At 39.6% G+C, this 27,631-nt stretch overlaps 1 protein-coding gene across 2 annotated transcripts in view; it reads left to right on the forward strand.

Annotated features, from left to right (window-relative positions):
* The window catches only part of ANKRD50 (ankyrin repeat domain 50), a 66,823-nt gene that overhangs the window by 24,169 nt on the left and 15,023 nt on the right, over positions 1-27,631 (forward strand). For both annotated transcript variants that reach the window (XM_043971355.1, XM_043971356.1), the window contains exon 3: positions 11,974-12,200. In XM_043971355.1, the coding sequence (XP_043827290.1) occupies positions 11,974-12,200 (227 nt within the window). The remainder of the gene's footprint in view (positions 1-11,973; positions 12,201-27,631) is intronic.

Raw genomic sequence — 27,631 nt, forward strand, 5'->3', positions numbered from 1 at the left:
AACAACAGTGGATGGCTTTCATTTTACAATTACTCTAATAGGCTTGCAGCTGTCTTTCTGCCTGCTAACCAAAGGGCCAGCTGCACTGGGAGGATATTGGCAGTATTCTTATATTTAAGAGGATTTTGAACAAAGGAGAAAGAAAGAGGGAGGTGTATTTCTCTGGGATCCAGACCCATGCTTTTAATGAATATAATAAGAAACATTAGAATGAAGTATACAATTGTTGCTTAAAAAAAAGAAATTAACAAAGAAAACAAATGTAAGATACTTTTGCATATGGATATATAAAATAAGACACTTCTGCATGCTGCTTCTGGTTTTGTTCATGGTGATAATAACTTTTGTCTAATCTTTACTAGTGATATATTTTTAACACTGTTGCATCAGTAGTATGTCAAAGTTCTCAAATATTACCTTTTGTGATATTCATTCTGTTGTGGGGAAATAGGGTAGGAGGTTTAGGGTTTGGGATAGGGGTTCTTAGGAATTCCTCTTTAAAGAATTACACCCTCTTGCATACAAATCCAATAGAATAAGATAATAGTTTATTTTGGGGCTGGGGAAGGGAAACCAAGAGAGAAATCCTTGGACTTCTCATCGGGAGAAGGAATGGCACAGAGTGTGGCTCTTAGATACCCATCTCCTTGAGCAGGAGACAGGCAGGTACTTTTATAGAGGTCTGATGGTGGTCCGATGAGGTGATCGTCTGACTGTGGAAAGTTCCCCTATTGAGGGAGGACCATCCCCGACTGGTGGTGGCTGGAGGAGTTGGGTGAGGGGGGACTTCGGATCTCTCAAGCCATCTCGTTGCTCCTCAGGCCACAAAGACAGCAGCCACATCTAATCTTATCTCCCTAGGAGTGAGGGACACTAGAATGAAGGGTCTGGGTCCCAGAGCTAACTCAGCCGTGATCCTGTTCAACTTCTCTCTTTAGGTGTGTCTGTCCTTTGGTTTAGTTTCTCAAGGAGAAGGCTCTTTGATGTGCCCCAGAGAACTTCTGGGGTGCTAAGCCCTGTAACAATTCTTTGCTCTATTTATACAAATGATTCTTCATATACAAAAAAAGACAACGTACCTGGTTTTTTTAAGGACAGGAGCTTCAAATCTAGACGTGCTGACAAAGGTTAGGATTTTGAAAACTAGACAATATTTTCCCGAATGTCTAGCAAGTGGTCAACTTCCTCTGTCCCTGTCTACAATCAAGTCAATCAAAAAGTGTTTATTATAGGATTACTAAATAGGTACTTGGAGTAAGAGAGTGTGTGTGTGTGTGTGTGTGTGTGTGTGTGTGTGTGTGTGAATAAGAAGAATATATATATATATATATATATATATATAGTTAGTTAGTTAGTTAGTTAGTTGTAAATCTTTGCATTATTATCTCCACAGCCTCTCTTAGATCTATCTGGACCTCATCTCCTCTCTGACTGTTGTACTCTGTACTTGCCTTCTCTTTGGTCTCCCTGCCTCAAGTCTTTTTCCATTCTCAATCCATCCTCCTCCACAAGGCTGCCAACCATGACTCTCCTACTCAATAAACTTCATTGGTTTCCTGTGGCCATTAGTATAAATATTGACATCTCCTTGGCTTTTAAGGACCTTTACAACCTGGCCCAAACATACATTTCCAGGCTTAATCACACACTGTATGCTATTCAAACTGGCCTCCTTGTTGTTCCTCCAAACATCTCCCATCTCTTTGTCTTTGCACAAATTGTCTCCCCTGTTTGGAATGCATTCATTCCTCCCCTCAATCTTGGAGAATCCTTTGTTTCTCTGAGACAGCTCAAGCACCCCACCTTCTCACTGGATGAATTTCAGATTCCCCATCTGCTAGTGGGAGTTCCCCCTTCCAGTAACCTTGTATTAATTATATATATTGTGCCTACTTTTGTACATACATTTAGTCTTCTATTGAATATAAGCTCTCTGAAAGCAAAGGATTGTTTCCTTTTTTTGTCTTCTGTATTCTCTTTGGGGATATGCAGTAGTACCTGGCATATATAAAAAATGCACGGTGATTAATGAAGTCTTGGGTACAATCCTGTATTCAGGAACAAAATCCCTTTGGGGGAATTTAGATGTGCAATGGAAAGCCAGAGTTGTCAAACTTCTCCTGACTTGTGGACGTTTAGTTTTAAGAGTTATATTACACCATATAAAAGCAATTTATGAATTTAGGGATTTATTTATTGCCCTCTGTAGTCTTTGTTTAGAGAGCACTGCTGATTTGTAGGGAAATCAACAAAAACCTGTCATTTTTGTCCCGAGTATTCTCTAGCATACGCTTTTACTTTCCAATTCACAATTTTATTCTCACTTAAACAATTATGTGTGACCCACTTAAACGTGAAATACTTGGAAATTACTTTATTTGTAGTCCAAGATAAATTCGTTCTTTTTTTCTTCCCCACAATTTGTAGCCATGCACTGAATCCCAAAGATTGTTCACTTCTGCAAACTTTCTGTTCTGTTCTTGCTGGTACCGTACTAGGACCTCATCACTACCTCTTTGATTCTGAAAGGAGGAGAGAGCTAGGTGGTACAGTGGATTAGAGCACTGGCCCTGAAGTTGGGAGGATCTGAGTTCAAGTCTCACCTCAGCTCCTTACTAGCTGTGTGACCCTGGGCAAGTCACTTAATTCCAATTGCCTTAAACATCAGGGACTATCTCCAGTTGTCCTGATGTATATCTTGCCACTGGACCCAGATGGCTCTGGAGAAGAGTGAGGTTGGTGACTTTGCACTGCCTTGGCTCACTTAAATCCAGTTGAGTGCAAGTCATGACATCACCCTGATGTCATGGTCCTCTTTGAGAACAAAGGACAAACAACAACAGCAGGACATTGTTAGCCTGTTAACCAGAAAGGGATAAGTAAGGTGTATGCCATATTCAGGACAGTGAATAGACTGGTCTGTGTAGGAAGGTGGGTTTGTATTCAGAGAGATAATAGATAAGTTGTATAAACAGACTTATCAAACTATAGAAAACTTTGAATTGCTAAAAATAATGTCTTGATGTTCTAAGTGCAGTGTTGGGACTTTTAACACCAGTTGTGAGTTGTGTCATTCTGTGATGGGAAGAGAAGATTGTGCATGTCTTTTGACTCTGCAGCATTGGTAGTCAGTGTGGTATACTGGTGAAAAGACTGGACTTTTAGTCAAAAAGAACTGAGTTCAGATCTTTCCTCTAATATTTGCTATTTGTGTGACCACTTGTCTTCCCCAAGCCTCAGTTTCCTTATCTGTAAAATGAGAGTGTTCTCCTTAGTGACTGGCAGATGTCTTTCCATTCTAATTCTGTGTATGACCCTAAGCAAAAACAGGATCTAGGAGAGATTATGACAATCTAATTATTTTTCTTACCTCATCACACCAGGCTTGCACTGGTGCCTATGAAATAGTAAAGAACACCAGGGAAAACCTCCGGTATTTTATATAGAACATCTTTGGAGAGTCTCAAGGAAGATACTAAACAGAAATTACATTGAAGTACAAAACAAAGTTATAAGCATGACGTCTGAAGGGAGAATGATACTAGTGGTGAGGTCAAGGAATGCTTCAAAGAGACAGTGGCATTTGAACTGGACAATTTCTGCAGGGTTGGGGATGAGATAGAATGGAGGAGTAAAATGTTTGCTCAGTAGGAGAGGTAAGGTAAGAAAAAGAAGAAAATGGAGAAACCAGAGTTTCAAATCTCAGAAATTGTTGAACGGTGATACCATAGATTGAAAATGTGAGGTCAGAAGGTAGAGCACATTTGGAGAAAAGATAAACTTGATTGGGGAAATGGAAGTTTCCAGAGTGATGTAGATGGCATAAAGGAAATGGAATGAATGAAAAATCATTCATTATGATATGGTGGGAAAATGGGGTATGGGTTGGGGTTGGGGTTCTTGGGAATTCCTCTTTAAAGAATTACACCCTCTTGCACACAAAACGTAGTTAGAATAAGGTGATAGTTTATTTAGGAGCAAGGGAAGGGAAGGGTGGGGGGAGGGAGACCATGAAAGAAATCCTTGGACTTTTCATGGGGAGATTTGGCATAAAGCACATGGCTCAGAAGTACCAAATCTCCTCGAACAGGAGACTGGAAGGTACTTTTATAGAGGCCTGATGGGGGTGGACCATCTGCCTGTGGAAAGTTCCTTTAGTGAAGGTGGACCATGCCCCACTGGTAGTGACTAAAGGAATTGGGTGGGGGGTGGCTACAGATCCCTCTTCAGAACACAAAGGCCGAAGCCACACCCAAATTTATCTCCCCAGGGTAAGGGGGACCAGAATGAAGGGTAGGAATCCCAAGCTAGCTCAGTCAGATTTGGTTCATTTTATCTCTCTAGGCATTATCTGTCCTCTGGTTTAGTTTCTCAAGGAGAAGACTCCTCGGTGTGCCCCAGAGAAATTCTGGGGTGCTCTGCGCCCCATGACAATTATCTACTTTATCATATAATAAATCATGTATCATATAATAAATTTGGACCGAAGATCCAAATTTAGGAGTGAGACAGCCTCAGCTCTCAAGGAGGAAGCTCTACTGGGGAAGAGGACACATATAGGAAGGTTCAGTTTTAGAAAGGATGGAAGGACTTGGAAGTCAGAGTGCCTTGGCACGCCATCTGGAAGTTCCCTGGGGAAATGGAGAGTTTGGAAAGAGCAGAGTGGAGTGGTGGTGTTGGTGGTGATGATGGATGCTCATCAGCATAATAGTCAGCCAGCATTTACATAGCACTCTAAGGATGTTGTCTCATTTGGCCCTCACCACTCTGTGAGGTAGGTGCTATTATTTTTACAGGTGAGGAAAATGAGGCTGAGGAATGTTAAGTGACTTTCCCAGTCACAGAGACAGTAAATATCTGTGGCTCCCAAGCCCAACCTCTCTATTGTGTCACTTAGCTGCCTTACGGATCCTTCACTTCATTGGAAGGATTGTATTTGGTATTCTCTGCTCATCTAAGCAGTGTGAGCATCTGTAACCACTCTGCAGTCTGCCAGCCTGAAGGGGAACAACCTACCACCCCTGGGAAGAGGGCCAGTGGGTCAAAGTGGAATAGAGATTGAGGGAAGGAGAGTGTCTGTGGCCAGGCAGCAAGGGTCAAGCGGAAAGTGGACATTGGCAGGAACGTGGGAGGAGAAGGGGAGAAGAAAGTGCTCAATAGTAAGCGGAAAATTGGCAATTTATATATTTCTGCCTTTCCAATCATTGTCTATTTTCTATTTGTAAAATTCTTTACTTTCTGAAATTTACTACTCTGCATTTATTGAATTTGATTCCATTTGTTTTAGGTCTTTTTCAATTCAATTTGAATTTTAATATTATATCCAACATGTTCTAGCATCTATTGAAACTTAATTTTGTCTCTCAGCTTCATTTTTTTAGTTCCAGAGAGCAGTCTCAGAAAGCCAAACAGGTGGCTTGAGTGGTTTGCATAAAGACTCTCCTGAATTTCCCCTCCCCTGAATTATTTCGCGAAGCTTCCTAATTGATATCTCCCCTGCAATCCAGCCTTCACACAGCTACCGAAGCCATCTTCCTTCATCTTACACAAGTGTTCGTCCTTGATTCTGAGTCTTCGGGGGCTTCCCCTTGCCTCAACCTAGTATGCAAAGCTCCCCAGTCTAGCTCTCCTTCACTCGGTCCACCAAGTGCCATCTCTATTCTCTGAATTGGGCATTCTGGCTTTCTACTTGTACCTGGGTCTTATTCTCTATTCTCTGATGAGAGTTGGTTTTTCCTACCTTCTTTTCCTCCATAATGGTTCAGTTTAAAATCCCGCACATAAATTTTACCATGATTATGGGGAGTCTCTGTCAGTGCACTGGCACTAGTGTAGGCTCCCCTCACAGCATCTCCTTTCTGGAATTGACATTCCCTAGACTCTCCTCCTATTGTCTTAGGCTCCGTCCTGATTTTCTTACAGTTGCTATCTTTTTCTGAAGTTTTATGAAATTCCTCAATTGCCTCAGGCATATCCCACTTGAAACCTTTGGCTTTCAACCTCTCTTCTCTGCACCCAGCTATCCATTCTTATTGTCCCCACCATGTGAAAGCTAAATGTCCTCTTTCTTATGCTGCTTCTTCCCCAGCACCCAGCCTAGTGTTTTATGATCTCCTCAGGGCTTCTTTTTAGGGAGCACGTGACACCTCTTGGATTTTCTGCCCTTACCTTCCGCATCACAGAGACCCTTTACTCAAACCACCTGGTTTGGCTTTCCGAGATAGCTCTCTCCAACTAAAATGATATCTAAGTTTGGAGCTTCAATAGATGCCAGAATATAATGGATAGCATCTTAAAATTCAAGTTGAAAAAGACCCAAAACAAATGGAATCAACTCAATAAATGCAGAGTGGTGAATTTTAGATAACAAAGAATCGCACAGCTACAGGTAGAGAATTATTGGATAGGAACAGATATATCGTTTTCCTGTTTCCATTGACTACTGATAAAACCTTGGAGGCACAATTAAAGTGATTTGTAAAAGAAAACCTGGAAAGGCTTCTGAGAGGGGCTCTTTAAGTGATTGAGGGGCTGGAAAGTATTTAAGATAAACTTCAAAAAAACAGAGATTGATCATCACAAAGGAGAGGATGCTGAAGGGCAACTTTGTAATCATCTTTAAAAATACTGGGGATGAGGTGTACTTGTGATACAAAAGCTAGTTGGGGGAGGGGCAGCTAGGTGGCGCAGTGGATAAAACACCAGCCCTGGATTCAGGAGGACCTGAGTTCAAATTCGGCCTCAGACACTTGACACATACTAGCTGTGTGACCCTGGGCAAGTCACTTAACCCCATTGCCCCGCAAAAAAAAAAAAAAAAAAAAAAGCTAGTTGGGCACATGAGTGGATGGAATTGCAAATACAAACTGCCCTTTCAAAGCTTAATTGTGAAGTAAGGTGAGAAATGGCTCTGCAGGATCTGGAGAAGACTTTTTTGTTAAGTTAGATCTAAAGAAGGAACCAGCAAAGAGGGAAAGATGGAAAGTGCTACAAAGAAGGGGTTAAAGAGGCATGATCTCAGAAGAGGCAACTGGTAATGGGATGAATGAAGGAAGAAGCATACATTGAGCTAAGTGCCCAGTGCTAGCACTAGAGGGATATTAGTAGAAAGGCAAGAAAGTCACAAGCAGATGAAAGCATTAATCTTAGCTAGAAGGAGAATGACATCCTTCTCCAAAAATGGGAGGAAAGTCAAGTCAAAGACTTTTTTATTTGGTAAGGGAGGGGAGTTAAATGACTTTATACAGATGTGAAACACCTAGTTCACACAGATGTGAAACATCCAATTCACACAAAGATGAAACATCCAATACTAATTTGGTTAGGACCTATTGTAGTGGACCCTCTGGAACAGCTAGAAGTTCTCACATATGATCTAAGAAGACTGATGAAAGGGCCCTCCTAAGTAGGCTCATTTCTTCCTCAAAGCAATGAAATGGCCCTCCACTGTTGATGTAACTTCCTGGATGCCCAAGTTGTAAAAGTTAAGGATGTGAGCAGCCTGGGGTCCTTAGTTTTGATAGAATTCCTTGTTGTAAGCACCAGCCCTGGATTCAGGAGGACCTGAGTTCAAATTCAACCTCAGACACATGACACTTACTAGCTGTGTGACCCTGGGCTAGTCATTTAACCCTCATTGTCCCGAGCGTTTCCCCCCCCCCCCAAATAATAATTCCTTGTTGTAGAAATAAATATGTTTCTTGACCAAGTGTGCTGTCATGGTAAATGTGAAGGCAGTGCTGCTCTGCCCAACCCACTAGGTTGTGTCATGGTTGAGAAAGCTTGCTTGCTTTCTTTTCTGTCTTTCTGTCTTTCTTTCTTTTCTTTCTTTCTTTCTTTCTTTCTTTCTTTCTTTCTTTCTTTCTTTCTCTTTCTCTTTCTTTCTTTCTTTCTTTCTCTTTCTTTCTTTCTTTCTTTCTCTCTCTCTCTCTTTCTTTCTTTCTTTCTTTCTTCTTTCTTTCTTTCTTTCTTTCTTTCTTTCTTTCTTTCTTTCTTTCTTTCTTTCTTTCTTTCTTTCTTTCTTTCTCTTTCTTTCTTTCTCTCTCTCTCTCTCTCTCTCTCTCTTTCTTTCTTTCTTTCTTTCTTTCTTTCTCTTTCTTTCTCTCTCTCTCTCTCTCTTTCTTTCTTTCTTTCTCTCTCTCTCTCTCTCTCTCTCTCTCTCTTTCTTTCTGTCTGTCTGTCTGTCTGTCTTTCTGTCTTTTTCCCCCTTTAACAAGATTATATGATCTCAGAATGTTCTTTTTTGTTCTAGTCTTGAGCCTTAACTACTGTATTGCCGTGGGGTCTGGCCCAGGATTTTTGGCCTGGGTGGCAGGATTTGTTTGGAATGACCTCATGCCTGATCTAGTTGAAATGGGGAAAGGTGTGTACTAAGGGAAGGGAGCCAGTATGGATTGGGTGGCCTGATAATAGGAACCTGGAGCCCTCTGACCACTGGAGTTTCTGGCGATATGGGGTATATATGGGAGTTTCTGGCAATGTGGGAGGAACCTTCCACTGATCCATGGAATTAGCTTGCTTAGGTGGTTAAGGAGGTTGACAAACAATTTATGAACTTAGTAATTACACAAATAAAGGAACAATACTGATAGGGGCATGATTAGCCCTTGGGGTTCAACCTTCAATCCAGAGGCCTCCCTGGAAAAGGGGGTGAAATCTTTTGCTATTAGTACTATTAGGCAAGAGAATAGAAGCTAGAGTGAGTATGAGAAATGGGAACTCAACTGGGTGGTAAGAAAGCCTGGGTTTACTTTTTTTTACTTACCCCTAGGGTTCAGTAAAGTCCACAAGCATTTGCTGAGCACTGGGGAGCCAAAGAAAGGAAAGCAAAAGGAAGAACAGCCCTTGCTTACCAGGAGTTCACCTTCTAATGGGAAGATAACATGCAAAAAAAAAAGTGTATCAAGAAGGTGTACCCTAGATAAATGGGGACAACAACAGGACGATTTCCTTTACGGAGGGTGGAAAGGGTGGGGCTGCTTTCTGGAGGTGGTGGGCTTCCTGAAGAAGGATGGTTTGAGCAGAAACTGCCAAGAAGCCAGAAGGCAAAAGGTGAGGAGGCAGCCTTGTAGGCTTGGAAATCAGCTAGGGAAGAGGAATGGTATCAGGAGGATGAGATGTCCTCCTGTGTGTGCGGAGCAGGAAGAAAGCCAGCCTCACTGGATCATATAGTATGTGGAAAGGGATAAAGTAGAAGAACACTGGAAAGGTTGGAAGGGCTTTAACTGTCCAACAGCATTGTAGATTTGATTCTACAAGTAACAGGGAGCCCCTGGAGTTTACTGAGTAGGAGGAGTGATATAGTGGATTGTATTGGAGCAGGGAGAAACTTGAGGCTGGGAGACCAATTAAGAGAGTATTGTCATAGTCTAGCTAGGAGATGATGATAACTTGTGCCATTGTGGTGGCTGTGTGAGGAGATAGCATGAGGGTAGAAACAAGAGTTGACAACAATTAGGAAATGTGAAGTGAGTGTGAGCAGAATCAAATAAATACAATACTAAAGTTGGGAAACTCTGACTGGAAGAATGATGGTGTTCTTGACAATAATAGGGAAATTTGGAATGAGGGTGGGTTTGGGGTATAGAATAAAGAGTTCTGTTTTTGACATGTTGAGTTGAAATGCCTATGAGTCAACTACTTTGAGATGTCCAAAAGGCAGTTTGGTGATGTGAGGCTGTAGTTCAGGAGAGAGGTTAGATTTGTGAATCATATACATAATTAAACCCATAGGAGCTGATGAAATCAGAGACAGAGATTGTATAGAGGGAGAAGAAAAGAGGGCCTAGAATAGAGCCTTGGGGGATACCCACAGTTAGTGTACTTGGCCAAGATGAAGATCCAGCAAAATTGACTGAAAAGCTAGGTCTGGTGATTTGGCTTTATACGACTTTCTCCTCTCCCCAACCCCAAATGGTTTATCTATACCCTATGACCAGCCTTATTCACCTTTTATCATTAGGCTTTAGCCATGGGCTTCCCCCATCACATCACCAAAAGGACCTATTTGTATAGAAATATTTGTAGCAGCTCTTTTTGGGGCGGTAAAGAATTGGAAATTGAGGGTATGACCATTAATTGGAGAATGGCTGAACGAGTTTTGGTGTGTGATTGTGATGGAATACTATTGTGCTATAAGAATTGATGAACAAGTTGGTTCCAGACCAACCTTTAAACATGTGAACTTATACAAAGTGAAGTGAGCAAAACCAGGAGCACATTGTGTAAATAACAGCAGTATTGTAAGGATGATCAACTGTGAAAGACTCATCTACTCAGATCAAAACAATGACCCAAGACAGTTCCAAAGAACCCATGATGAAAAATGCTATCCTCTCCAGAGAGAGAAATGATGTGTTAAGGCTAAAATTCTAGCTAGTCTGTCTAAAATATCTAATGAGTGGTCGCCAATAAATTATAAGCTTTAGCAAGAGTTAGACTTTTAAGCATTTATTAAGGAGAATAAGAATTTGGTAAAGAGAGAGAAAGGCCTAGATTCCTATCTATTAAAGGGAGAGCACATTTCTAGCTCCCTTCTCCGCCAGCGTCCCCAGGAAAGAGAGCGAGACTGAGCGCCAGTCTCTTCCTTCCTCCTCCCACTAGCCCGCGTCACTTCCTGACTCCTGGTCTTGCCCTCAAAGACCTTCCCTTCATGGGCAGAACTCTTCCACAGTAAGTATCCAGCAGGTGGCGTCATTCCAATCGTTACAGATGAACTCCCAATGCAGATTGAAACATACTTTTTTAACTTACTTTTTAAAAGTTTTTTTGGTCTGTTTTCTTTCACAACACAGCCAATATGGAAATAGGTTTTGCATGACATCACATGTATAATGAATATCAAATTGCTTGCCTTTTCAAAGGAAGTGCTGAGGTGAGAGGAAGAAATCTGGAACTCAAAACTTAAAAAAAAAATTTATATGTAATTATTTAACCAAGTAAACACAAATATATTTTAAATAAGGACTTAAGTAGTCCAAGAGACTAAGACTCTGTTGAAATAACTTCTTAAGTCATAAAAATCAAATGCATGAGCAGTCGGAGCTTCACCTTTAATCCACTTCCCATTGCTTTCTGACCAAGTAAGCCATTAAGTCAAATATGGAGGTGCTGTGCCCAAATGAACTGATGCTGTATCTTGACTGAGTATCTTTTCCATGCTATTCTTGAGCAAACTTTTCTACATTTAAGATTTTATGGTTTCTGAGTCCAAGCTTTTACCACCAGACTTATCTGAGCCAGGCCTGGCACAGAACTCTTTGATCTTGACAGCTACCTTATGTATTTCTGTTCTTGTGTGAGGTGTTATTTATACATACATACATACATACATACATACATGCAATTACTGATGTAATTTCAAATTAACATATTTCATTAAAGCAGGTCCTCAAAGAGTCTCTGCTAAGCACTACTTTTAGTAGTAAAAATTCACATCTAATATAGCGCTTTAAAATTTCCAAAATACTTCCCTATCAGCAATTTTGTTGCTATTGCAAGTATCATTGTTCCCCTTTTACAGTTGGAGAAAATGAGGCTCTGGAAGATGACTTGAATTTTTCAAAGTCAATAGCAACTAACAAGTATCTGAGACAGGATGAACTAGTTCATCTAGTTTTGTACTTGACATTTCTTGAACTTAGTTTAAATTGCAGTGTGTATTTAAACATACTAAAACTGCATTTCTTTTTAAAATGATTCTCCAATTCAAGCTCTTCAAATATAGAATCTTAGAATATTGGTATTGGAAGGGGATATAGTGGTCATTTTATCTGTTACATATTGTTCTGCACTGATGGTCCTCATTTTGAATTAGTCGAATTTTGTTGTTGAAAAGATTGTTTTTCAAAATATGAAATAATCATTTTAGCTAGAACATTTATTTCATGATAATAATTATGTAGTATTAATTTTGCATTAATTGAATAAGTACTAACCAACAAAGCTGATGAGCATATGTCGTGTCTTTTATAGGTGTGTTCTCCTTCCTCTTTTGGGAATGAAGCCGCCCCAGCAGAGTCTGTATCTGCTTGTTGATTCTGTGGATGAAGGTTGTAATATTGCTGAAGGCGAACAGACTTCAGGCTTATCTGGGACCGTGGCAGAGTTGTTAGCTGGTCACCATGAATTCTTCCCACCTTGGCTGCTACTTCTCTGCTCTGCTCGCAAACAGAGTAAGGCTGTTACCAAAATGTTTACAGGTGAGTAAATGTATTTTGATTTTTAGTTGTCATATATGTGTTATACTTTCTTAATAATTTGAATTCAAAGTATTAACACTAATTTATTATATATTCTATTGATACCAAAATTATCCTCTGGTGCCTCACTTGGCATGTAGGGGTGGCTCTGGACTCCTGAAGACTATATGAGTAGAGTGAAAACTTTGCTGGATCTTACCAAAGTGGCGGAGCTTCAGGTACCCATCTTGGGTGACAGGCACTATGCCCAATGCTGTACAAAGAAAATTTAATAATGTTCTGCTATTCCCAAGGAAAGCTCTAACTATTCTTTGACATGGGAGATCAATCATAGGACTGATTTGAATGGACCTTAGAAATCATCCAACCCAACCTCCTCCTTAGGAAAGGAAACTCAGAATGTGAAGTAGAAGTGACTTGGCCAATGTCGTACATCATAGAGTCCGTGTTGTAACACTGGGCTTCTGATCCCAAGTTCAGTGATGTTTTCATCCAGGAAGAGCTCTTTGATAAAGTCACTATCTTTGTTTCAAAAACAAAAACACCATTAGAAAGCATAGGAATGAATGGAGGTTTCCTTAATATGAAAAGTAATATCTATCTAAGACAAATGCCAGCACTACCAGAAAGGTCAGGAGTAAAATCAAGGATGTTCATTTTCACTCTTACCATTCAGTATAGTGCTAGCAATGGTATATATACCAATAAAAGAAGAGAAGGAAATTTATGGAATAAGCATAGGAAAAGAGGAAATAAATTGATCAACTTTGTACAAATCATATGATAGTTTACTTAAGACAACCTAAAAATCTAATTGAAGTAGTTAATGTCTTGAGCAAAGATGCATACAGTAAAATAAACCTACAAAAATCATTAGCATTTCTGCATGTTAACAATAAAATCCAGTAGAAAGAGTAAGAAAAGTTCCATTTAAAATAGTAGCAAATACTATTGGAGGCCTCCTGCCAAGTCACACACAGGAAATATATGAAGACAATAATAAAACTGTACGTAAATAATATCTAAATAACTGGAGAAATATTAATTGCTCATGGCTAGGCTAAACCAACATAATAAAAATGATGGTAACTTCTAAATTACTTATTTAGTGTTTTGCCAATCAAATTACCAAAGGATTATTTTATAGAGCTAGAAAAAAATAACAGAATTCATTTTGAAGGAACAAAATATAAAGGTCAAAAATATCAAGAGATTTAATGTAAAAAAAGTGGGATGGAAGTGGTTTCACAGGACCAGATTTCAAACTATAGTACAGATCCATAATCATCAAAACAATTTGGTAGTGAATAAAAAATAGAGAAGTTGATCAATGGAATAGATGATTTACACTATATACAGAAGCAAACAGACATTGAAGCTTTGTGTAATACCTCAGCTTTTGGAGTATGAACTCATTTTTCAACAAAAATATTCAGTCTGGGAGAAATAAGGTACACACCAACATCTAACACCATGTACCAAGGCATGCTCCAAACATGTACATTATTTAGATGTAAAGGGTGACATCATAAAATAGATGATAAAGAGCACTGAAGAAATTATCAGATCTGTGGACAGGGGAAGTATTTGTGACCAAGCAAGATAGAGAGGTTCATAGGAAGTAAAGTGAACAATTCTGATTACATAAAATTAAAAAGTTTGCAGACAATACCATTTTATGTAAAATTAGAATAAGGAAATTTGGAGGGGGGGAATCTTTGCACCAAGTTTTTCTAATAAATGTATTTTTTCTAAGATTATATAAGGAATTGATTCAAATGTATAAGAATAAGAGGTAGTATTCCACAATTGATAAATGGTCATGGCATAGCATGAATAGCAATTTTTATAGGTAGAAATTCAAACTACCAACAGCCATATGAAAAAATGTTTCGTGTCACTAACAATTAATGAAATGGAAGTTGACAGTTCTGAGGTTTCTCTTCACACCCATCAGATTATCAAAGATGATAAAAAGGAAAATGACAAGTGCTAGAGGGGCTCTGCTCCCTTAACTTGGGAGGAGAGGTACTCTCAACTAACTATAGGTTACAATGGGTACATTAGTGCACTGTTAGTGGAACTGTGAACTGGTTCAGCTAATCTGGAAAGGATTTGTAATTATGCCCCAAAACTTATTAAACTCTGCATACCCTTAGACTCAGCATTACTGCTACTGGGTCTGTACCACAGAGAGATCAAAGAAAGAGGTAGCAAAGAATTGGAAACTGAAGGTATGCCCATCATCAATTGGGGAGTGGCTGAACAAGTTATGGTGTATGAATGTGATGGAATATTGTTGTGAGGGAAGAAATGATGAAAGGGATGGATTCAAAGAAGCCTGACAAGACTTGTATGAACAGAGTGAAATGAACAGAATAAGGAGAATAATTTTTCCAATGATGACAATATTGTAAAGACAAACAACTTTGAAAGACTTAGGAACTCAGATCAACATAATGACCGACCACAGTTCCAGAGGCCTTATGATGAAACATGCTCTCCACCTCCAGATAGAGAGCTGATAAACTCAAGAATGCAGTTTGAAGATTGTTTTGTTTGGGTTTCGTTTTTTTGTTTTGTTTTGTTTTTTGGCATGGCCAATGTGGAAATTTTTACGTGTTTGTAACTGGTTTTGTTTCTTATTGGAGTGGAGATGGGAAGGAATTTGAAACTGAAAGTACAATAAAATTGAATTAGGAAAAAAAAGGAAATTACTATTTGAGTGGCACCTATTCAATCCTAAGCTCACCTTCCCCCCTACCCGCACAAACGCATACTAAGAGTTTGTCTAGGAGAGCTCATATACCAAGGGGCATAAAGTCTATTCTAGACCAAGGATTCCTGGCCCTGGAGTCTGGTGCCAGTGATTATTCCCTTTTTAGGTCCATTTTACCTTTTCAAGCGATACTGTACAAAGATGTTTGGAGGGATATAGTAAACAGAAAGGGCTGGTGCGTTATCCCATATCCATTTGCTTCTGACAAACAATAGTACTACTAGTAAGTGCTTTTATTTGTTCATCTTTCTAAGAGTGAGAATAAGCCTTGAATAGGATTCGTATTCTCTTAATCACTGAAACCACAGTGTTATCATCATACAATTTATACTTGGATAACAAAATTAGCAGTAGTGTTCTCAGGTCTAGGTATTCTCTGATTAGATATGAGAATAATATTTCATTATACTCCTCCAGAACTATGTCATTGTATCTTTTTTTCTGGGATTTTGCCTTATAGTTGGTGAAGTGGAAAAAGTCTTATCCTGTAATCTGACCAGGAGCCTGAATTCAAATCCCATTTATGCTACTTGCTATTTGTATGCTAAGACATTTAACCTCTCTGGACTTGGTTTTGCTCATCATTGGTCTTTGATCACTTAACAAGGGTTTTTAAGTGCCTGCTATCTGTTTACCAGGCACAGTACAAGATGACTCTGAGTGTACCAAGAACAAAATAAAATGGTCCTTGGGGGGAAAGGCACTAGCTGCAGGGAATCATGAAGGAGGTGTGGTTTCAGCTGGACTTTAAAGGAAATGAGGAGTTCAACGGGGGGGCGGAAGAGAGGGGTGTGGGTGAGTAAGGAAGTGTGTTTGCCTTTCCACAGTCTGCGGAGGAATAGAAATAGGAGATAGGGTGCTGTGTATGAGGAACAGCAAGAAGACAAGTTTGGCTGAGTTGTTGACCATGTGGAAGAGAGTAATTTGTAATAAGCCCGGAAAGGTAGGTTGGAGCCAGATTGTGAAGAGACGATTGTATTTGACCGCAGAGCTATTAAGTAGGGGGCCACTGGAATCTTTTGAGCAGGGAAGTGAGTCAGATCTGTATTTCCAAAATGTTAACTGGACAGGGAGACAAATTAGGAAACTGTTTTAGTAGTCTTTGTGAGAGGTGATATGGATGTAGTTGTGTGAAGGAAGAGAAGGGGAAGGATATTAGAGACGTGGGTCAAGAGACTTGATGATTGATAATAAGCATGTGGTGGGTGAAAGTGCAGACTTGGGTGTTACTGAGCTTGAGAATCTCTGCCTCCAGGATCTCTATTTTTAAACGTCCAGTAGGCAGGTGATGATGAAGGATTGGTGTTCAGTAAAGATTGGCTGGGTGCATAGAACTATGAGCCATCTGCGTGGAGATGATTGAATCCCAGGGAACTGATGAGCTCCCTGAAAGCTTGTTTAGAGACCCCAAGGTAGAGCTGCATGCACAATTAGGGGGCAGGCTATGGAGGATGGTGCTGGTAGTCGTCTTGGTGCTGCTGCTGCCGCTGCTCCTGATGGTGGTGATGTCAGAGAAGATAACAACTGAAAAGCAGTGGTCAGATAGGACTCAAGTAGGAAAAGACTTGAGCCAAGAAGACCAACCAGCAAGCTCTTGGCAGTAGTCCCAAGCATGAGGTGTTGAGGGCATTCACTAGGGTGTTGGCAGTGTTAGAGGAGAAAAGATGGAATGTGTAAGAGATTTTATGAAGATAAAATCGACAAGACTTCTCCATTGATATAGAGAGTGAGAGAGAAGAAGGAGCCAAAGATGACACCTGGATTGTGAGGCTGTGTGACTGGAAAAATGGTGATATTCTCAACAATAATTTTTGTTGTTGTTGTTGTTGTTTGTTCTTCATTCTTGAAGAGGACCAAGACATTCAGGGTGATGCATGACTTGCAGGGAATTAGATTTAAGTGAGGGAGGGCTGTGCAAGATCACTAGCCTTACTTTTTCCTCCAGAGCCATCTGAGTCCAGTGGCAAGCTGTGTATCAGGACGATTGGAGATGGCCCTGGGTGGTTTGAAGGCAATTGGGGTTAAGCAACTTGCCCAAAGTCACAGCTAGTAAGTATATGAGGTGAGATTTGAACTCAGGTCCTTCTGACTCCAGCATCAGTGCTCTATCTTCTGTGCCACCTGGCTGCTTCTCAATGATAATAAGGAAGTTAGGAAGAGGGGAAGGTTTCTGGGGAATGAGAATGATTTCTACTTTGGACATGTTGAGTTTAAGATGTCTAATAAGCAATTGAAGATGCAAGACTGGAGGCCAGCAGAGAGGTTAGGAATGCTTAAGTAGAATTGAGAGTCATTAGCTTAGAGATGAACATTGATTCATGAGGCCTGATGAGATTGCCAAGTGAAATAGTCTAAAGGGAGAAGAGGGGAAGGGAGAGGAAAGGGAAGAAAAGGGAGAACATGGAGCCCATCTTTAGTAGGCATGGCTTGGGACTGAGAAGTAGTCATAGGGGGAAGAGGAGAACCAGGATATGAAAATCCGTCGAGAAGAGAATATCAAAGAATTCAGCTCATCAGATCCTGGAGGTGACTGTGGCACCAAAGAACATGAACATGGGAGAAACATCGGGGCCAAACAAATACAGCAAAAGTTTATAGTGGAAATGACCATTTTGAAGGCATTGAAGAATTGATTTTTTTCAAATTTTTGATAGAGACAAGATACTAAATGATTGGAATTAAAAAAGAAAATCACAGAGGGTATCCTTTCCCAAAAGGACAATCAAGAATATCAGAATATTAGTAATTACTAACTTTTATGATTACTTTTTCATCTTTGTAAATATTTTTTTCCTTTTTACTTTTGTTAAATTTACCACAAATTTAATAGGAAAGAAACATTCATATAGGCTAAGGTAAGTAACTGTTTTCTTTTAAATGTTTCATTGCAATATATATATATATACATATATATATATATATATATATATATATGCATGCTACAAAGCTGATAGTGAGATGAAGAAAGTGCTTTCTAAAAAGTAAAGCACTGTATAGGTGTAAGCTAATGGTCAATAACTAGAGTTCTTTTTCAAATGATCCAAGAAGTTTAGGGGATAGAAGAAACTGCATTTGGGATGGATTTGTTCATTGGGCTCCTAGATAATTTCCGTTAGGAAGAAAAATATCTGTCAATTAAAAAAACAACAACCAATGCACTTAGTCACCAAGCGTTAGAGTGTGAGCTTCTTAAGAACAGGGATTGTCTTGCTTTTTGCTTTTACTTAACAAGAACTTAATATAGTGCTTGGCATCCAGTAAGAGCTTAATAAGTGCATTTTCATTTAGTTAGTCAGTCATTCATTCCATGTATTTATATTGATTGACAATCATGGTTTCCTTGGGCATACAGGCTGATGGTATCCCTTTGTATAATATCTGATTCTCCAGGTATGCCTTATCACTTCCAGTGTGAACTTTCCTACCCACAGGCTCAGTGCTTATACAAAGCTCATAAAGCTCTTTAAGAACTCAAGAGATTGATTGTTCCTGTGTGTCCATCCACATAATGGATATTTCACATGTTTTATCTACTACCATCTTTCCTTTTGGCTTTTTCCTTTCTGCTATGACATAGTAAAGCGTTATTCAGGTAGTAAAACCTGTCTGGTGCAATTTTGATATTAATTTCTACTTTTCACAGCAGCAATTACTGAAACTGGATTTCACCCAATTCTACTTAAAAAGTTTTGATTCTAGCCATACCTAGTGAGAACTATAAAGTAATATTTTTAAAAATGGATTATAAGGGGGCAGCTAGGTGGCACAATGGATAGAGCACCGGCCCTGGAGTCAGGAGTACCTGAGTTCAAATCTGGCCTCAGACACTTACTAGCTGTGTGCCCCTGGACAAGTCACTTAACCCCAATTGCCTCACTAAAAGAAGAAAGAAAAATGGATTATAAGACCCTTTCACTTCACACCTCTCAATGGATCAGTTTTCCTTATTAATTCCACTGCTGTCCCTCAAGCAACTCACTTGACTTGCTGGGTCTTATGTATACATTTTACCTAGTAGACATTTTATATAGTAGACAGTGTAAAATCATTATTAATTCACTTTACTTGATTACAGAAAAAAAATTATGTAGTATTATTAACAAAGAGAGGGAGAGATACTGCAGGAGAAAATATAAGAAATGGAATAGTGTGGCTGGGGCTGGGATTCGTGGTACTCACCTGGAAGCTATCCCTTAAGGTGAGGCGTTCTGAGCTACAATAGGTCTAAAAACCTATCAGGTGTCTGCACTATATCTAGCACAAATATGGTGAGCCTCTGGGAGTAGAGGACCACAAAACTGCCCAAGGGATGATTAGCCTGCCTCAGTCAGTAGAACAGGGCAGCTTCCTAAAGCTTCCGTGCTGATCAGCTTTGAGCCTGTGAGTGGCCATTGAACTTCTATTGCTGTTTGGTTGTTTCAGTCAAGTCTGACTTTTCGTGACCCAATTTGGGGTTTTCTTGGTAAAGATACTGGAGTGGTTTGCCATTTCCTTCTCCAGCCCATTTGACAAATGAAGTAAACTGAGGTAAACAGGGTTAAGTGACTTGCCCAGGGTCATACAGCTAGTAAGTGTCTGGGGCCAGCTTCGAACTCAGGAAAAGGAGTCTTCCTGATTGCAAGTCCAGTGTTCTATGCACTGCACCACCCAGCTGCCTTATTACACTAGACTAGAAGTCTGGGTGAAATGGAGACATCCAGTTCGTGTTAGGGTTGTATATGTGCTTACTTTGAATATACACAACACTATACATGTTCTACATGTTTTCTCTCTCTATAGAATATAAGGTTATTGATGGATCTTTATATAGATGATCCTTACAAAAGGTACGTGTCCCGCAGGGACTCTGGAAGTGGCACTGAAGAACAAGAAGTGTTCTAACTCTCCCGCCTTGACCAATGAGTTGAGGGGAATGAGTGAAGGTACAGTAAAGACGAAATGATCAACAGAAGAAAGGTACTAGAATTGAAGGAGACTGGGAAAGGTTTCTTGTAGAAGGGGAGATTTTAGCTGGGATTGAGGGAAGTCACTAGAGCAAGGAGGTAGAGATGAGGAAGAAGAGCATTGGGGGTGGGGGTGGGGGTGGGGGACACAGCCTGGGGCAATAGCCTGAGCTGAGAGATGAAGGGTCTTGTTTGTGGAACAGCCAGGAGGCCGGGGTCACTGAATGGAAGAGCATGTTGGGGAGAGTAAGATAGAAAAAGACTGGAAAGGTGGGAAGGGGCCAGGTTGTAAAAGGCTTTGCATACCACATAGAGAAGTGCTAGGGAGCCACTGGAGTTTATTGAGGAGGGTGGGGTGACATGGTCAGATCTGCACTTTAGGAAGATCTCTTTCATAACTGAGTGGAACAGACTGGAGTGGGAAAGGACTTGAGGCAGGAAGACCAAACAGCAGACTCTTGGAGCAGTTCAGGCATGAGGTGATGAGGGCTTGTGTTCCCCTGCAATTGACTTCATGAAATCAGCAACAATTATATTAACTTTTAAAATTCTAGTGCCTAATAACATGGATATTTAAAAAAAAAACATAACACATAGTTGAGCTGGCTATAAGAAACACAATTTTTCTTTTCTTTGGTATATCTAAAGTTTTTAAAAGTTCCAGACTTAACTAATGCTAAATAAAATGGACATTCCCATCTACATAGTAGAATAGACAAAGGGTCATTTGTGAAACTGCAAATCCCTATTATGTAAAGTTACTTTTCTTTTAAATTTCAAACATTTAACATGTCACTTTCAAATCTGTTTGTGATTCTTTCTAGGTTTCTTTTCTTTTCAATGTATTTTTAATGCAATAATAAGCCTCCCTCCCTCCTTCTTCCCCCTCTCTCCCTCCCTTTTCTCTTTCCCTTCTTATTTTATCCCTATATCTCCCCTCCCTTCACATTTAAGTAGAAAAATGAAACCCTTGTAACAGACATGCAAATATTTCACATGGGAGAAACACAAGAAAGGTCCATAAGTAGAGTTAAAAAGAAAAAACTAAACAATGAACTCAATTCCTTCAATAGTACAGGGAAAGGTAAGGTTTTTTCCTTAAAAGAGGGGAAAAAAATTTAGATGGGTTAATAGCAAACATATCTGAGAGAAAAAGTAATATATGGGGCTAGAGAAGAAGTGTGTGTGTGTGTGTGTGAGAGAGAGAGAGAGTGTGTGTAGTAAAGGATTGGGTGAGAAGAAGAAAGAACAACAGATAGGAAGAAATCATAGAAGCAGTTCTGCTTAGCCTGACTGAGAGGAGAGGGGAAAGTGGCCTTTTCTCTCTCTGGGGGGAAATGGAATGGTACAGGAAGAACACAGGAGGGAAGGTATATGACAGAAAATAGTAGGAGGAATGTCTCATCGTAGGTTGTGGGGGGTGGGGGGGATAGGACATGAAAGCACTTTCATAACTATTTTGTGGTGGGGCAGGCCCTTACAAGCACCGAAGCAGATGTGAGCCATAGGAACTTGGTAAAATTTTACTTACTTGTCGAATTTATTTAATTATGTGTTTGGAGGTGAGTGTAATCTTCAGGCCCACCTGCTCAGGAATCTCTGTGCTCTTATGAAAACCCACTAATTTGGAGTATCTTACGAACAATTGCTAATGTTTAAAATCTCATCGATTTCATGAACTCCACAGTCATCCTAATGAGTTTAGGAGCAGCACCTGCATTTGGGACCCCCTCTCCACCTTAGGGAACACAGAATACGCCTTGGATTGGAGATGCCTCTAAAAGGACGAATCTGAATTCAGGTGAATTGACTTCAGGATCTAGAAAAAGGAGCTCTTAATACTTTTCCTTTCCCTATTTACCTTCTGGAATTCAGTAAGGGGTTCCTGGAATGGACTGCTCTCCATCCCCCTCCCACCGCAGGAACTGGAATGTCAGCTTGTGGCAGAAACACATGGCAGAGATAGGCATGTGCTTACATGTAGTCTGAGAGTCGTTCCCAACCCTGACTTACTATGGAGAGGAGGAAGGGACTCTGAATTCCCCAGGCAGTGTCAGCCTGTTCTAACTGAAAATGGAGATTTCCTGAGCATCACCTCCTTATGGGAAACAACCAGTCTCAAGATTTCCCAAGATGGAGAATTTGGGGATGAAAGCTTAGAGAAAGAGAAAGGGTTTTCCCAAGTCACCAACTTCCTTGAAGAAAGACTTGGATAGTACACATACAGTTCCTTCATTTCTTCCTGTGTGGAGAACAAAGCCCTTTACTTACTTGAAAAGTATAGGTCTGATTGGAAAGAGGGCATAGCTTGTCCAGCAGGCCCTATGATATGCTGGCTTGCTTTGTGGGTTTGGTGGGAAGACCACAGAGTGGGGACTCTCAAAGAGGGGCTCATAGGAGTGTCAGAGGGCTTCTCTGATAATGTCTCCATTTCCTCCTTTCCTGGGAACTCTGGGTCCATTCAGATACGTTTTATACTTTCTCTGTTTATTGGTTGCTGACTCCTTTGCATTTAGCATTTTCTGTAGGGTGAAATAAAAGCTGTTCTGTGCCCAATACGTTTGTGCTCTCTTGTGTGCTTCATATATAAAGATAGAGAAATATAGAAAGGGGCCTCCTATACCCATATTTGGTATAAATACAACCTCTATCCTGCGTATGTTGGGTATTTCTAGAGTAACTCCAGGTAGGAACAACAAGCCAAAGAGAGCTGACCCCCCCCTTCCCCACCCCCACCCGAAGGAGCGTAGTTCTGCCCAGGAGTGCCCTGGGTCATAGGCTATATTTGTATTTACCACATGCAGGTTATTTCCCAATAGAACATAAACCTCCTGCGGGCAGGGAGTGTTTCATTTTTTTCTTTCTGTCTCCAGAACCTGGCACTTAATGCTTAATAGATGCTTAATAGGGAGAATGATGAGGGGCTCAAGATTTTGCTTAGGTAGGTGTCTCAGGAAACCTTTAACCCATCCCAGAGGGAACCAGCATCCATAGTGGATAATGAGTCACAAGTCCAGAATTAACATGTATTGTTCCTGGCATAGATAAACACTGAATATAAGGGCATGGAATTCAATCAGGGCCTCATGACTCTGGAGGGAGAGTCATCTATCAGCATGCCACACTGAGTCCTCCCTAAATTTGATTTGAGAGAATGAGACATCACATAAAGACCCCTGACAAAAATGGTAAGAAAGGTGGAGTGGTTGTCATTTATGATTGTGCTAATAATGAGACAAGAGAACTGAGCTTTTTTATTTTTTTTAAATCCCCAGAAAGCCTTATTTCATATGAGCAATGTAGAAAGACATAGGGCAAAAAATAAGTGAAGAGCCCAAGGATGGTGATATCAGAATTAATAGAAAGAAAAAGAAGTAAGGAAGGAGGTGAAGTATATTATCATTTCATGAAAGATGCTCTGGTGAAATTTGAGAGGGTAGATGGGGTTTGGGGACATGGAGTGTTGAGTATTGTATTCTCTTCTGAGAAAGGAGCATGTGATTCAAGCTCTATTAAGTGTTGGGAAGACTAGAAGTAGCAGAGGTGGGGAGTGGTAATGTGAGTGAATACTTATTCAGATTAGCAAACCAAGAGCTGGCTTAAACTGAGAGGACAAACCTAACAGGAATAACATATGGGATGAATGAGGAGCTGTAACGATTCATGTGTCAGGTGATTCCAGTGTTTTAACCACTATTTCAGACAAGGCAAAAATAAAATTGGACAGTTAAGGGGACACTGTTGACAGTATATGGCTTAAAAGCATCATAGATAGCTAGAGGATTCTGTTACTCCAGTAGTTCTGTTAGCTTGTTGAGGTACATTAATGAATGAAGTATTTATTAAGCGAAAGAGGAAAGTAAGACTTCAATGAGGAGCTTACATTCTAGGGCCATCTCTGTGTTGATTTCTCCGGTTTATTATCCTGTATGTAAGTGTTTGTACAGACTTATTTGTGTATTGTCTCTCCCGTTCGATCTGAGAACAAGAGAAAGGACTATCTTTCACCTTTCTTATCCTTCAGCCCTTAGCACAGTGCTTAGCACACAGTGACTGGCCCTTAATAAATGTTTCTTGGCTGACTGGCTTTCTCCTGGTGGAGACAACACATCTAAGTTTCTGGTACAAGTCAGAAAGGTCTTATGGCACTTAAGGTGATGCAGCAGAGCAACCAGTAAAAAGCCGTTTTCTTTCATTTCATTTCTGCCAGTGAAATCCTGCCAGGTTCTGATGCTGAACCATCTGACAGCTACTTTTCTGGCTCTTCAGTATCTGTGGCAGCAGCCCCTGCAGGGGCACATTTCCTCAGGGGCTGCACAGCGCTGGAAGCCTGGCTATTGTTCCCAAGGCTCTTGGGTTCAGGGTCCTGGGCTGTGTCTGTTGGGTGTGAGAGGATGTGGTGGTCATGGAGAGGTGGCTAGTGGTGCTTCAGCTTGCCTGCCTCATGGACCCTTTAGGTGTTTTGCTGTTGGTTGGCATGATGAAGCCCTTCTCCAGAGAGCTGCCTCCCCAGGTGATGACTGAGGGGGCTTTCGTGCCTATCTGCCTTGTGGTAGCAATTGGTACACACTGGTGGTAGCAAGAAACATGGACTCCTCCAGAAGAATTTCTCCCTTCAATCGAAGCACATCTGGTGTTTAGGGGACCACTGGTCTTCCAATAGTTCTTGGGTTCAGGGCCCTGGGCTATCTCCATCAGGTCTGAGAGGAGACAGTGGTCATGGTGAATGATGGTAATTTGACTAGTTGCAAAAAGGCAGAAATATTAAATATAAGCTTTATAGCCCACAGGAACAACATGTTGAATAGTGAATCCAGAAACAAATCAGAAAAGTGGCAGCTATGTAAAGGAGGAATAATAATAATGAGACAGTCATTAAAAGATGTTGAGATGAAACTAAAGCATTCTTCAAGGGGAAAAAATTAGTCCTCTGAAAACATAAAAGTAGGAAAAGAAGGGCAACTAGGTGGTGCAGTGGATAAAGCACCAGCCCTGGATTCAGGAGAACCTTAGTTCAAATCCAGCCTCAGACACTTGACACTTACTAGCTGTGTGACCTTGAGCAAGTCACAACCCTCATTGTCCACCCCGCAAAAAAATAGGAAAAGAAACTTCATTAACTCTGCGTGAAATTTGAAAAACTAAAGTAAAAAAACAAGAAATTTTGAACATTAGAGGGAAAATAGATAAAATTATGTACAAGAAGACTAGAGAAATGGTAAAAAAAAAACCCTACATTTTTAAAAATTAAAAAAAACCTAATAAGTCATTAACTAATTGGTAAAAAAGAAAAACTAAAATTGCCTAAATAAATGAAAAGTGTGTATAACAACAGAGAATAAATAAAAATAATTATCAGAAATTATATAATATCTGGAATCTTAAAGGTGATAGGTGATTACCTATCAAAATAAAATACCCAAATGAACAAAACAGATATCTTAATTCAGACTTAGAATGAAAAGTAGAGAAAATCATGTAGTTACTACCAGATAAAGAATTAGGAGAGGTGTGTGTGGAAGGGGGGGAAGGATAACTCTTTGTTTAGAAAGTATTTCATAATCTATAAAATCTATTAAAATCTATCACAATCTACAAAAACTATCAATTTTAATTAAAATTTTAATTATCTAAATATAATCTTTAAAAATCTCTAAAATTTAGCAATTAATACCTTTGCAAAAAATGTATTCTCTGTAATTAAGAATGTAATCTGCCATGTTTTTATGAAACTATTCAATAATCATTACAAAAATGGAAGATTTCTTGCACCACAATCCATGTTGAGCTCTGAATATGTATGTAAATATGAAGAATCGCGTAGAAAAAATAGAGGGGAACAGAAGCAGCTGTTTTTCATAACTTTGGCTCAGGGAAAATTCATAAGCCAATGATAAACATCACAAAAGATAAAATAGAATATCTTGATTATGAAAAAGTTCAATCAAAATCATCGCAGCTAAAATAGAAAGGGAAGCAAGAAATAATTTTTGCTGTGAATGATTCTGATATGCACCATAAGTTCAAGGTATATAGGCTATAGACGCAAACAGATTAAATCACAAACTATTACTTATAAGTAATCGGGATATGAACAAGCCATTTGCAAAAGAAGAATTAAATTATGCTCATATGAAAGATTGCTTTGAATCACTAGTAAGAGGGCCAATGCAAATTAAAACAATTCCTTTCACACTTCTAAAAATAATGTTTGTAGAAATAGAAAACTTTCTAAGCTGTCTTCTTTGACTCCAAAATTCTACTATTGGAAAAATTCCTTCAAGGAGCTAATTTTTATAAGAGAAGGAATTAGCCCAGTCTATATCAAAACATTTTTAATAGCTATAAACTTTTTATTTATTTGTTTGTCTAATTACTTACCTATTTATCATTAACACTGGTTTTAAAAAGTTTGGGCTTCCAAATTCTCTCTCCCCCCTCTACCCACTAAGAAATCAAGCAATATGATATCAGTTATACTTGTGAAGTCATGCAAAATTAGCCATGGGTAATTATAAACTTGGAACAAAATTGGGGGATAGCTATAGAAATTGTGATATGTGAATGGAATAAAATATTATTATTATGCTTTAAGAAGTTACAGAATGAGGTAAGAAGAACCAGGATAATCATACACGCAATTACTATAATATTGTGAGGAAAAAATGACACTACAGGGAAGTAAAATGCCGATAATGAAATAAACATACCTCCTTCCTCTCAGTTGAGAAGTGGGAGATTATGTATTTTGTGACATTGGTTTTTGATTAAATATTTTGGGATTTTTCTTAAACAGTTTTTACTTAAATTTCTTTGTCACAAGGAAGCTTTATTGGGCAGTAATTAAGGGAAAATTGACTGTGCTCTACAACAAAAGACAACAATAAACCATAAAAAGAAAAATCAGTTTATAATAATATGAAAACACTATTATATACAGTGAATACTGGGAAAACATTGCTGATTTTAAGTATAGAATGCCAGCTTTTTTTTCTTTATAGAACATATTATATGATAATTTTATTATGTCATGTCTGTTATTTACCATTGTTTTGCCCTTAGGGGAAAAGTATTTGAGAGAAAAGACTATATTTGGACTCTTCTCAGAGTCCTAAAGGCAGAGAGTGAGTCTGGTTTCAGGCCCCACACCTTTGATGTCCAAATCTCCCAGCAGGGGGCTGCCCAGAACAAAAGGCTCTGAGGAGCCGAAGGTTCTGTGTTTTGTGGGAGCTGGGCTAAGCTGGGAGTTCACCTTGAGGTGCCCAAAGTGATCCCCATGTGACCCTGATGTTCAAACCCCAACTAAAGTTTTGTTTTTTGACAAGTTATGTATTATGTGTGTTAATACAGCCCTGTTCTAGTGAGGAATGGGGACATTCTTGCCCAGAATAAGGTCAAGGCCTAGTGTTGCAATCTGATTGGTCAACTGCTACAATCTGATTGGTTCTTACAGTTACCACATATGGGAGGTTGTTACTATATTCTGGTATTGGTTGTTTTTGTAATGCTGCATGCAAATGGAAACTGTAATGTGATTGGTCCAGAGGGACCCTTGAGGAGTATAAATAGAGGGGAGGGCACATTCAGAAGAGTGCCCATCTTCGAGAAGACGAATAAAGAAGCCTTCACCCACCTACTGCTGCCTACTTGGATTCTTTGAGCAGCAACCTATTAGCAACACTAGAGCTATACAACACTATTTGAATGGT

This window comes from Dromiciops gliroides, chromosome 6 (assembly GCF_019393635.1).
Source record: "Dromiciops gliroides isolate mDroGli1 chromosome 6, mDroGli1.pri, whole genome shotgun sequence".
NCBI classification, from domain to species: Eukaryota; Metazoa; Chordata; class Mammalia; order Microbiotheria; family Microbiotheriidae; genus Dromiciops; species Dromiciops gliroides.